Source organism: Schistocerca serialis, chromosome 3, assembly GCF_023864345.2.
Source record: "Schistocerca serialis cubense isolate TAMUIC-IGC-003099 chromosome 3, iqSchSeri2.2, whole genome shotgun sequence".
Classification (NCBI taxonomy): Eukaryota; Metazoa; Arthropoda; class Insecta; order Orthoptera; family Acrididae; genus Schistocerca; species Schistocerca serialis.
The window spans coordinates 977534293-977546529 of NC_064640.1; the positions used below are offsets into that span (position 1 = coordinate 977534293).

The following is a 12237-nucleotide window of genomic DNA, read 5'->3' on the forward strand; positions in this document are numbered from 1 at the left end:
TACCACGAATATAAAGAATCCCTTGTGCATGTAGTCACCAATTCATGTGGCAAACACAGCATTGTATCTTGAAGCACTGTGAGGAACACATCAGATGTGTATAACTGGGACACACAGAAAAATCAGCAGTGGCAGAGCATAGTGTAATGAAGAGCACACTTTCGACTACTAGAACACCAAATTGCTGTGCCGAGCAATTATCTACTGAGACAACATTACAAATAAATCCATAGAAATATGGATCTACATGAATCTCATCACTTCTGCTTGGAAGCTCTCTATAGTGACAATATTATGAGAGCCCACACTATGCTATCCAGCATGTAAGACACTTCTGGAATGCCTATGCAGAAATTTGAGCACAGCCTCTGACCCACCTGCCACTTCCCACCCCCTGCATCCCACCTGTTCCCTGCCCAATGGCTGCACAGGATCCAGCTGCCTGTAGCCAAGTGAAGAAAGCACACCACTAGTGTAGATATGGGGACATCTGCAAATCTCGATAGTTTTCCCAAAGATGATGAGTATGGCACTCATTGAAACATCACAATAACTTAATGCTACCATTTGGCTGGAAACCTGAGAGCTTCTCATCAGTAGTATATACGGGGAAAGTCTATGTCATGTACACCAGATATAAATTCCTCAAAATAGTTGATATGTACATTTTTAGAGACTTCACCAAATGACAATGTCACAGAAGATGTGAGTAAAACAGAGGTTCTGCTGCCAGCAACAAACAGTAAAATAACATCTAGTGTTTGCTGGACTCAGGCAGTCAATAAATTAGGAACTAAACACAGAAATTCTAGAACAGTTGATTACTATGGCTTCTCATATTTGTTGTTGTTGCTGTCGTCACCATCTTCAGTCTGAAGACTGGTTTTATGCAGCTCTCTATGCTACTCTATCCTGTGCAAGCCTCTTCATCTCTGAGTAACTACTGTAACCTACACCCTTCTTAATCTACTTAGTGTATTCATCTCTTGTTCTCGCTCTATGATTTTTACCCCCCACACTTCCCTCCAGTACAAAATTGGTGATACCTTGATGTCTCAGAATGTGTCCTACCTACCAAACTGTTCTTCTAATCAGGTTGTACCACAAATTTCTTTTCTCCCCAATTCAATTTAGTACCTCCTCATTAATTACATGATCTACCCATCTGATCTTCAGCATTCTTCTGTAGCACCACATTTCAAAAGCTTCTATTCTCTTCTTGTGTAAACTGTGTATCATCCATGTTTTACTTCCATACATGGCTACACTCCATACAAATATTTTCAGAAAATACTTCCTGACACTTAAATCTATACTCGATATTAACAAATTTCTCTTCTTCAGAAATGTTTTTCTTACCATTGCCAGTCTGCATTTTATATCCTTTACACTTTGGCCATCATTAGTTATTTTGCTGTTCAAATAGCAAAATTCATCTACTACTTTAAGTGTCTCACTTCATAATCTAATTCCCTCAGCATCACCTGATTTAATTTGATTACATTCCATTACTCTTGTTCTGCTTTTGTTGGTGTTCATTTTATATCCTTCTTTCAAGACACTGTCCACGCCATTCAGCCACTCTTTCAAGTCCCTTGCTGTTGCTGACAGAATTACAGTTTCATCAGCAAATCTTGAAGTTTTTATTTCTTCTCCTTGGACTATAATAGCTACTCCAAATTTTTCTTTAGATTGCTTTACTACTTTCTCAGTGTATGGATTTAACGACATTGAAGATATGCTACAACCCTGTCTCACTCCCTTTTCAGCAACTGCTTCCCTTTCATGCCCCTTGTAACTACCATGTGGTTTCTGTACAAGTTGCAAATAGCCTTTTGCTTCTTGGGTTTTACCCCTGCTACCCTCAGAATTTTAAAGTGGGTATTGCAGTCAACATTGTCAAAAGCTTTCTCTAAGTCTACAAATGCTGGAAATGTAGGTTTGCCTTTCCTTAATCTACCTTCTATGAGAGGTTGTAGGGTCATTAGTGCCACGTGTGTTCCTACATTTCTCCAGAATGCAAACTGATATTCCCCAAGGTCAGCTTCTACCAGTTTTTCCATAAAGAATTCCTGTTAGTATTTTGCAACTATGACTTCTTAAACAGATAGTTCAGTAATATTCACACCTGTCATCATCTGCTTTCTTTGGAACTGGAATTACTACATTCTTCTTGAAATCTGTGGGTATTTTGCCTGTCTCATATGTCTTACACACGAGATGGAAGAGTTATGTTGTGGCTGACTCTCCAAAGGCTATCAGTTGTTCTGACAGAATATCGTCTTCCCCCAGAGTTTTGTTTCGACTTAGATCTTTCAGAGCTCTGTCAAATTCTTCTTTCAGTAACATATCTCCCATCTCATCTTCATCTACATCCACTTCCCATTATGTAATATTGCCTTAAGTTCATCTCCATTGTATAGACCCTCTATATACTCCTTCCATCTTTCAGCTTTCCCTTTTTTGCGTAGGACTGGTTTTCCATCTGAGCTCTTGATATTCATACAGGTGGTTCTCTTTTCTACAAAGGTCTCTTTAATTTTCCTAATTTCCCCTAATGATATATGCCTCTAAATTCTTACATTTGTCTTCGAGCTATTTCTGCTTAGTCATTCTGCACTTCTTGTCAATCTCATTTTGTAGATGTTTGTATTCCCTTTCACCTGCTTCATTTACTGCATTTTTATATTTTATCCTTTCATCTATTAAATTCAATATTTCTTGTGTTACCCAAGGATTTCTAAGAACCCTTATGTTTTTACCTACTTGATCTTCTGATGCCTTCACTATTTCATCTTTCAAAGCTGCCCATTCTTCTTTTACTGTATTCCTTGTCCCTGTTCTTGTCAATCATTCCTTAATGCTCCCTCTGAAACCCTCAATAACCTCTGGTTCTTTCAGTTTATCCAGGTTCCATCTCCTTAAATTCCTACATTTTTGCAATTTCTTCAGTTTTAACTCACAATTCATTACCAATGAATTGTAGCCAGAGTTCATATCTGCCTCTGGAAATGTCTTACAATTTAAAATCTGGCTGTGAAATCTCTGTCTTACCATTATATAATCAATGTGAAACCTTCCATTGTATCCAGGGCTCTTCCACATCATCAACCTTCTTTCATGATTGTAAATGATTGTTAAACCGAGTGTTAGTGATGATTAAATTATCCTCTGTGCAAAATTCTATTAGGTTGCTTCCTCTTTCATTTCAGTCCCCTATTACTATTAAATTTTTGTCTCGCTTCACTAACTAAATATTTTTTTTATCTCATCATCATCATCATCATCATCATCATCTGCGGAGCTAGTTGGCATACAAACTTGTACTATTGTGGTGGGTGTGGGCGTCATGTCTATCTTCGCTACAGTTATGTCTTCACTATGCTGTTCATGGTAGATTATCCACATTGTTATTTTCTTATACATCATTGAACTTACGTTTGCATTACCCCTATTTGATTTTATATTTAGAACTCTGTATTCATCTAACCAGAAGTCCTGTTCCTCCTGCCATTGACTTCACTAACTCCTGCTATATACAACCTTAACCTATCTATTTCCATTTTTAAATTTTCTAACCTACCTGCCTGATTAAGGGATCTGACATTTCATGCTCCAATTCATAGACCACCAGTTTCATTTTTCCTGATGATGACATCCTCGTGAACAGTTCCTACCCAGTGATCTGAATGGGGGACTATTTTACCTTTGGAATATTTTATGCAAGAGTTTGTCATCATTATTTAACCATACAGTAGAGCCGCATGTTTTGGGGGTAAATTATGGCTGTAGTCTCCCTGTTCTTTCTGTCATTCACAGTACCAGCACAGCAAGGCCATTTTGGTTGATGTTACAATCCCAGATCAGTCAGTCATCCAGACTGTTGCCCCTGCAATTACTGTAAAGGCTGCTGCCCCTCTTGCTACAGTACAACTGTCTGTATTGCTGAGGCATGCAAGCCTCCCCACAAATGGCAAAGTCATTGGGGAGGGAGACCTCATATTATGCTATATAATGTATCAGAAAACAAGTTGTAATCCCATTGTAATTTATAAAATATTAAATTCAGGAAATCATCTAGCATCTTTGAGGAATCTGCAATCAGAGTTCATAAGAAAGGAGACAGAGCATCTCTGGATAACTTTGCCTACACTTTTAAAAGGATACTTCATGCCTAAACATGAAATCAAATAATATATGTAGTATTGTGACCTTATGTGGGCTCCGCAAGTAAAACAAAGGTCCTAGGTATACAGAAAACAATATCACTTTTATTTTAACAATTATAAAAGTCTTGCTTCATATAAAATCCACCGATGTTACAAATTGTCTGTATAAAGAACATAAATATCAGAAATTATATAAATTATCTCTTGAGCTTATGGCAGACTGACAAATCTAGAAGTTCCACAACAAATGTGAACCATTATCACTTTTGAGTGAAATTAGAACAAATTCAAAAATACAGATAGACCACAAGGAGACAGCTGCCCATTAGTCACAAGCACTAAGTTTGATAAACCAGCAGATGCCAAATCCTTGCACCTGAGTTTACAGAGGCCAAGTTGCTGAGGTGGATGTTCATGGCTGACTAATGGCCGCTTCTTGTCATGGCAAAGGCATGTAGTTCTGGTTCAGGCAGCAGCTGGAGCTGGCTTGCCAAGGCTGGGCAGTGGCCTTAATACTGCATAGGCAGATGGATATGGCATGGTCTGTTTGCAGGTACATGACTTAGTGGAAGCAAGTACTGCTGAGTTCACCACACCTCCTAGTGGTCGTACAGTTTCCAGCTGTAGGAGAATTGATCCCTGTTTGTTGTGGTGCTGGCTGTTAGAGTTTCCCATGAAGACAAACTGGTGTTATCATCCAGCAATGATGTGTGCTTGTTTCCCAAAGACAGTTCACCTGCAAGCTGGTGTTTCTGCAACCTGCTGGACTTGCATGTTATATTGATGGACTAGTGTCCCGACACAGCATGTAGCTCATTGCAGTAAGGGTTTAGACAAGTCTCTCTACAGTTATGGTAGTTGAGAGCATGGGAATGAAGATATGCAGTTGTTTTAAAAATAGGAATGTAATCTATGTAACACTGTTGGATCCAAGGAAATATTTAATATTGTCACAAGAACATTTTTATCAGAAATCTTTTATCACTACATATCAGGAGAGAATATTCTATCCCTAATACAGCCTCAGGGGAATGGTAGGAAGTTATTATTGAAGAGAAATTATCAAAAGCCAGACTATCTTCCAATTTCAAAGGTTTCTCTCATGGGCCTGTTGCTGGACCTTAACTGTTCATTATTCATTAAACTGAAGTAGCTACAGTTGTGCCTTGTGGTGTGGTACTATATTTAGATGGCACAACAATCATAACATGTGATTTTGACATTGAATATTTCCAATACAGTGCACTGGTAATGATGAAGAGGTGAACCGTTTGGTTTCAGACAAATGTAACACAAAAAGTTACAATAAAATTGGACACATTATATTCATCTGAATGCTCCCTGTTCTGATTACAAATCAGTCAAACTATTAAGATTTCACTTATACCAAAAGCTTTGCTGGGATACCCACACACAGGAGAACTATGTGGCAGATTAGCTAGTGTCATCTGTCTGCATTACAAGCTAAGGAATTATTTCAGTAAAGAACTCTTAATATATGCAGGTTTTGAATTCTTCCCTCCCATCTCATTTAATGGAGTACTGGTATGGGCTACTTCTATAGTCTCAAAACTAGTGTTTAAATAAAAAAGAAAGGCAATGGGTGCAATGCCGATCTTAGCCATTTGAATCATGTGGAGATTATTTCAAACAACTTAATATAATGACAGTACTTAGCCTATATATCTATAATACCTTTTTATTTATTAAAAATATAAGTAAGTATTTCCAGAACTGGATACAGTTAACTTGTCATATTCTAGGCATGCAAGAACCCGTAACAGCTACAAATCTCTTGGTCTTGCCTACTTCCGTGAATTACTTGAAAGTACCAATAAATCAGTTTGAAAGTATCATTGAAAAATGGATGAAAAGTAAAGTATTTTATGCTGCCCATGAATTCTGGGAGTGTGTGACAAATGGTCTACAGTTCTTATTTTAATCAGCTATAAATAAATAAAATGTAGTATGTAACCATAATTCATAATGTGTATCTATTTAATATTATTGTCATATACTTTCTGCCATTTACTTAACTGTTTAATTACACTATATAACAAGAAATTGTTTATGTCAATGTAACAACACTTTCTGAATAAAAATGACCAGTGGAGAATGAAAATGACCAAAGTGTGACCAAACAACAGCTATTTTTTAAATATTTATGATATTCTTGTTTTTAAAAGACGTAGAATAGAAAATTGTTCATTCATGTACTTCAATTAATAATCACCAAATAGCACCCATTGTCATGTTGTTTTTTTTTATTAGTTTTACATCCATTTTCTTTGTTAGTACCATAGGTTACTACCAGATAACACTCAATTGCAAAATTATTCCACTGTTTTATAGATTACTCAAAATTGGTTGTATGTTTTTTTTGTTGTGTCTTATTTGTCTTGTATCCAGCTCCATGGAAACTGAATGCCCGTAGGAGGTAGTGGACCTAGATGGCCATTAGAGGACATAGTCTTGCCGCAGTGTTGCACTCGCAGTGTGAGCATGCCACTCGTCTCACCACATGAATACGCCAGCTAACAGTGTGCCTCACAACTGATATAATTACAGCTGCCTAGCAAACAGTCAGCCATTTCTGTACTCTAGTCTGATATTGTTGGTTACTATCATCATTGTACTATGGACTACTGGATAACAACCTTGCTTGGCACTTGGTCTTTCTCTCTGGTTGCAATTTTGACTTACTTCTTTGCCTGTTGACAACATTGTGGTGAAGTTTTCTGCTTTGCATTTCATTGTTTATGTACTTTTCTTTGGTCATGTCCTGGTCTATGTCCTATCTGCTGTCAGTCAGCTGTGTTTAGCTCAGCTACAACTTAATGTTGTGTTCTGTCCACAGGAGGACTGATGACCTTGCTGTTTGTGCCCCTCCCCCAAATCAGCGAACCAATCTTCTGCAGGCAGCCCTTACACCTTCCAACTTGAGGTGTTCTTTCCTGGGTTCTGATGAATGCACTGATATCCAGCTACTTGCAGATATAGCAATATTTTATTCCTTCTTGCACTTTAAATATCAAGATATGTCAATAAGAGCTTTGGATTGAATGGCAACAGCTTTCTCTAGGGCAGAAGTGTTGTTTGTCATATCCTTGTTTGTCACAAAACTCTCTACTTATACATTACATTGTGTGGTAGATATCTGTCCAATCACTGAAGGTTTCCTTTCTTGATAAGCTCAAGAGATGTGCATATACAAGAATGGGAATGTTTACTTGTGGTTTCATTTTGGAAGAGACCATATACCAAATGCAGTATGAAATATTTGTATTACTGATGGATTCTGAGATTACTCAAGAATATATGTATACAAATATACAAACTCATAAAACAATAGAAAAAGCAGAATACAACCCAAAAAAGGTAAATAGCCGTTCCTGAGATATGTGAAAGTGAGAAAAATTATTAAAAGAGCTTGTACTGTAACTGGTAACTAAATATAACTGAAATGATTGTACATAGAAAATGATGATTTTATAATAAAGGAGGATATTCAAAGAGAGAGTGAGTTACAGTATACAAAAAATAAAATGTAACAGTATAAAGAAAAATACAAAGAGATTACAAACAAATGATGTGCTCCAAATAGCTCACTGGATACAAAAGCACATAATTTTACAGCGTTTCTAGTTCCCTTAATGAGGAAGCTTTCAAATACCTAAGTCTAGTCAGCTTGTTTAGTTTTCTATCCTTTTGTTTCAGGAACTAAGTCAGCAACTCTGTGGTGTAAAGGAGCGGCTTGGTGAACTTCACAGAGATGTCACGTTATTGCGCCGGGCACATACTCCACCCCTGGCTGCACGATATGAGCATGTTACCAGAGAATGTTCATTACTAGAAGAACAGTTAGAAAGGCATCAAGTTGAACTTGAAAGGCTGAAAAATGTTTTTGATACTTTATGGGAAGAACAACTTTGCCGAATCCATGTGGAACAAGAGATCTTCCAGTCACAGGTATCCAGTAGCTTGTATTAATTTTTACAGTGCATCTTTATTTATTGTTACTTAGTGCTATATAGAAAGTAACTTCAAAGTTAATATCATTTTCATGCATAAAGGTCATACCCATAATATTAATTGTGATGTAGGTGTAATGAAATCCTGTTATGATCATAGTGTCAGGGATATGAATATTGACTTGATGGAACTAATTATGATGAAAGACACCTACGGTAGTCAACAAACAGTGCGTGTCAGTTTTGAGGGTTGTGATGTGAACACAGAAAATTTCTAATGTCAAAACTTCAAAATTATTTATTCTCACATAAAAAAGATGTGTCACTATAGTTAACATAACCACAACTGAATGGGTATTAATAATTAAAAAGTTAATTTTAACAAAACCATCTCATAGTAGAAATATTGAGAAGATGATAGCAACTGTTGATCCTAAAATGAAACTCCAACTATATTGTAGAGGTTATACTGTAATGGCAATTTCTAACAGACTGAAGTTATGTGCTAGACTAGGACTCAAACCCACATCTCTGCCCTCCAGGGAAGTTGTAGTACTCACATTATTCTTAGAACTGAGAGCTGGTTGCAACCCATAGCAGAAATCTCAGACAAATATAGTGAGACATATCGAAGAGACAAATTAGACACTGTAGGAGGTTGAGTGTTCATTGGTGTTGAGAAAAATATTGTGCCTATCGAGGTTGAAATTGAGTCTGATTGTGAAATTATCTGCATACAAGTAGCAGGACTAGGTAAACTCAAGTTAATTGTTGGATGTTTTTATTGAATACCTGATTCTGCCCTAGTAACTGTAGGATCATTCGAGGAAAGTCTATGCTCAGTAGCACAGAATTAGTTACAAGCAAATTTAACATACCGAGTATAGAGTAGGATGTCTTAAGGATTCACTGCAGGTAGTACAGACAGTCTTGTTGCTATCCTTGTATGAGGAGTCATCAGGACACTTGAAGGAATAACTGTTTATTAATAACACAAAACTTGATTGTATTGTCCTTGGATGAATGTCCATACAACTAACTACATTTATTTATTTATTTTCTGTCCATATAACAAAAAGTTTTTGGACATTGTCAGGAAAATTTAGCTTACTTTACACACATTCAGTAAAATATTTACATTCTTTCATAACATCATATGGATCAGACACATGTCTGTACACACTATTTTTCAAAAGGGCACTACAAGCAGATTCCTCTATAGTGTAACACAATTTAGCTTATATTTGTAATAGTACAGTGCTCATAATACAGTGTATAATTACATTCTTTCGTACCACTGATAGATCGAAGACATTGTGTGTATACACTGTTTTCCAAGATAGCACTATAACTTAAAGTCCTCTATAGAGCAACAACACTTCTCTATTAATAATTGCTTCAGTCTACTCTTTAGCATATTTTGATTTGCTTTCTTGAATTCACAGGGTAGTGCAATGTAGAAAATTGCTCCCATGCTATGTGGGCTGTGCTCCATTGCCTTTTTATTGGTCCCAATTCTATGAGAATTTTCCCTTCCCTGTGTATCATAGTTGTGTACATTACTGTTTGTCGTATTAAATTCAGGATTTTGTTTCATGGACATGACTGTCTGCAGTATATACACGGAGTACACTGTAAGACTTTTATATTTTCTAAAGATGTCTCTACAAGGCTCTCTCTTCTTTACCTTGGCTACCATTCTTACTGCCTTTTTTTGTAATCTAAAAAATCTATTTATATGAACTGCTGGTGCCCCACCCCATATCTCAATACCATACTGAAGGTGCGGATGAATCAACCAAAAATATATTTGCCTTAAAGATCATGGTGCAAGAAGGCTGAGACCCGTTTCAGAAGATACACATTTCTACTGATTTTCTTGCAAATATTATCTACGTCTTCTTTCCATGATAAGTGTTCATCAACAACGATGCCCAAAAATGTATGTGAATTTGCATATGCAAGACCCAATGGGGATTTAAATACAGTATCAGTTATGGCAGCATTATAACTGAGGATGAACTTCATTATTCCTGTTTTGTCTTTATTTACAAGAAGCTTGATTGCTGTAAGGTATGTGGACAGAGTATTGAAACTGATATCGATACTGTTAGCTGCAGACTGCATATCACTGCCACAGCTAATGAAGGATATGTCATTGACATAGCTTACAACCATGCAGTTTTGGGGTTCAAATAAGTTATTTACATATACAAGGAACAGAAATGGCCCTAGTATGCTTCCTTGAGGCACGCCACATTAAAGTGTCCTGGAGGTTGATTTAGTTGTTAGGAGCTGCTCATTATATTTATAAGTTAGCTTTACACACTGTTTCCTGTCTTTCAAATAGGAGGCAAGTAGTTTCAAGGCTAGTCCTCTCAACCCATACTCTTCTAGCTTATACAGAAGAATGTTATGATTCACAGTATCAAAGGCTTTACTCATATCTAGGAAAGTGCCTATTACGTTGTCACTTTTTTCCAGCTTATTTAATATTTCATGTATAAAAGATGCTACTGCTGTTGTAGTAGATCTCCCTTTTCTAAATCCATGTTGTAGATTGTTTAATAAATTGTGTTTGGTGAAATATGATACAGCTTGATTTAGTATTACTCTCTCTAACAATTTGCCTAGTTCTGAGGTTAATGATATTGGCCTGTAGTTTTTAGTGTCAGTTTTTAATCCCTTTTTATGCACTGGTATAATTTCAGTAATTTTGAAAAGGTCAGGGAATACACCATTACTGAGGGAAGTATTTATCAAGTGAGTCAGGGGTTTCACTAATTCATCCCTACATTCCTTTAGCAGTTTAGGTAAAATGTCATCCCAGCCACAAGACATTTTTGGTCGAAGTGCTGATATGATTGCTAGGACATTCCTCTCAGTAATGCCATGGATATAAAAGAACTGGCTAGATTTTCCAAGGCTAAAATTTTGTGGCTTGACATGAACTTCATTTGTACCAACTGTACTGAACTTTTGTATAAATTTCTCACACATTTATTTCTTCACAATTTTCTTTTAATGTTATGTTGCTGTGTTCACAGGAATTCTGCTTCCCACTTTCTTTATGCATTATTTTCCAGGCAGTTTTACTGATGCAGCTAGAGTTCCTTATTTCAGAGGTATATTTCTGTGCTTTTATGTTAGTCAAGGACTCTCTGTAAGTTTTTCTGAGCAGTTTATATTTTGTTGAGAAATATTGTAGTTTAGTATCTCTAAAAAGTATATAGCAATCTTTCATTTTCTACCTCAGTTCAATAATTTCAGAAGGGAGATTCTCAGCTTTATGGTTTGTAGCTTTATTTACTTTTTTAACTAAGGGACAGGTTTCATTTAAAGTGTTACTGAATAACTTTATAAATATTCCCATTTTTCATTCACTTCAGCTGCATTGTACATTGGTTCCCATTTTTCATTCCCTAGTACCATCTTAAGTTTAGAATAATTAAATTTTCTTTGTATTGTATTGTATTGTATTTTTATTGGTCCTGTTGTCTACATAGCAGCTTATGCATAAGACATTGGACAAGTCAAGTTATAAATATACAGGCTGAAAGTCATTTCAAGGCATACATATTTAAGGTTACAATAATACACTTTACACATAAGTATTTATATAACACATTTCATAAATTTTACCGAGCGAGGTGGCGCAGTGGTTAGCACACTGGACTCGCATTCGGGAGGACGACGGTTCAATCCCGTCTCCGGCCATCCTGATTTAGGTTTTCCATGATTTCCCTAAATCGTTTCAGGCAAATGCCGGGATGGTTCCTTTGAAAGGGCACGGCCGATTTCCTTCCCAATCCTTCCCTAACCCGAGCTTGCGCTCCGTCTCTAATGACCTCGTTGTCGACGGGACGTTAAACACTAACCACCACCACCACCATCATAAATTTAAATATTCTTCAATGGAGTAAAAGCAGTGATGCTGTAAATATGACTTTAGAGATTTTCCAAATGTATTGACCTCAGTGATAGATTTTATGTTTTCAGGAAGTTTGTTATAAAGCTCAACTCCCATGTGAAAAGTACCTTTTTGGCACAGTGCTGTGCTGATTTGAGTCACATGTCAGTTTCTGTTTTGTCTGGTA

At 36.6% G+C, this 12237-nt stretch overlaps 1 protein-coding gene across 1 annotated transcript in view; it reads left to right on the forward strand.

Moving 5' to 3' along the window:
• LOC126471415 (uncharacterized) overlaps window positions 1-12237 on the forward strand; it is a 491821-nt gene that overhangs the window by 312849 nt on the left and 166735 nt on the right. Inside the window, exon 10 of the mRNA XM_050099550.1 lies at window positions 7887-8138. Within this exon, the coding sequence (XP_049955507.1) occupies window positions 7887-8138 (252 nt within the window). The remainder of the gene's footprint in view (window positions 1-7886; window positions 8139-12237) is intronic.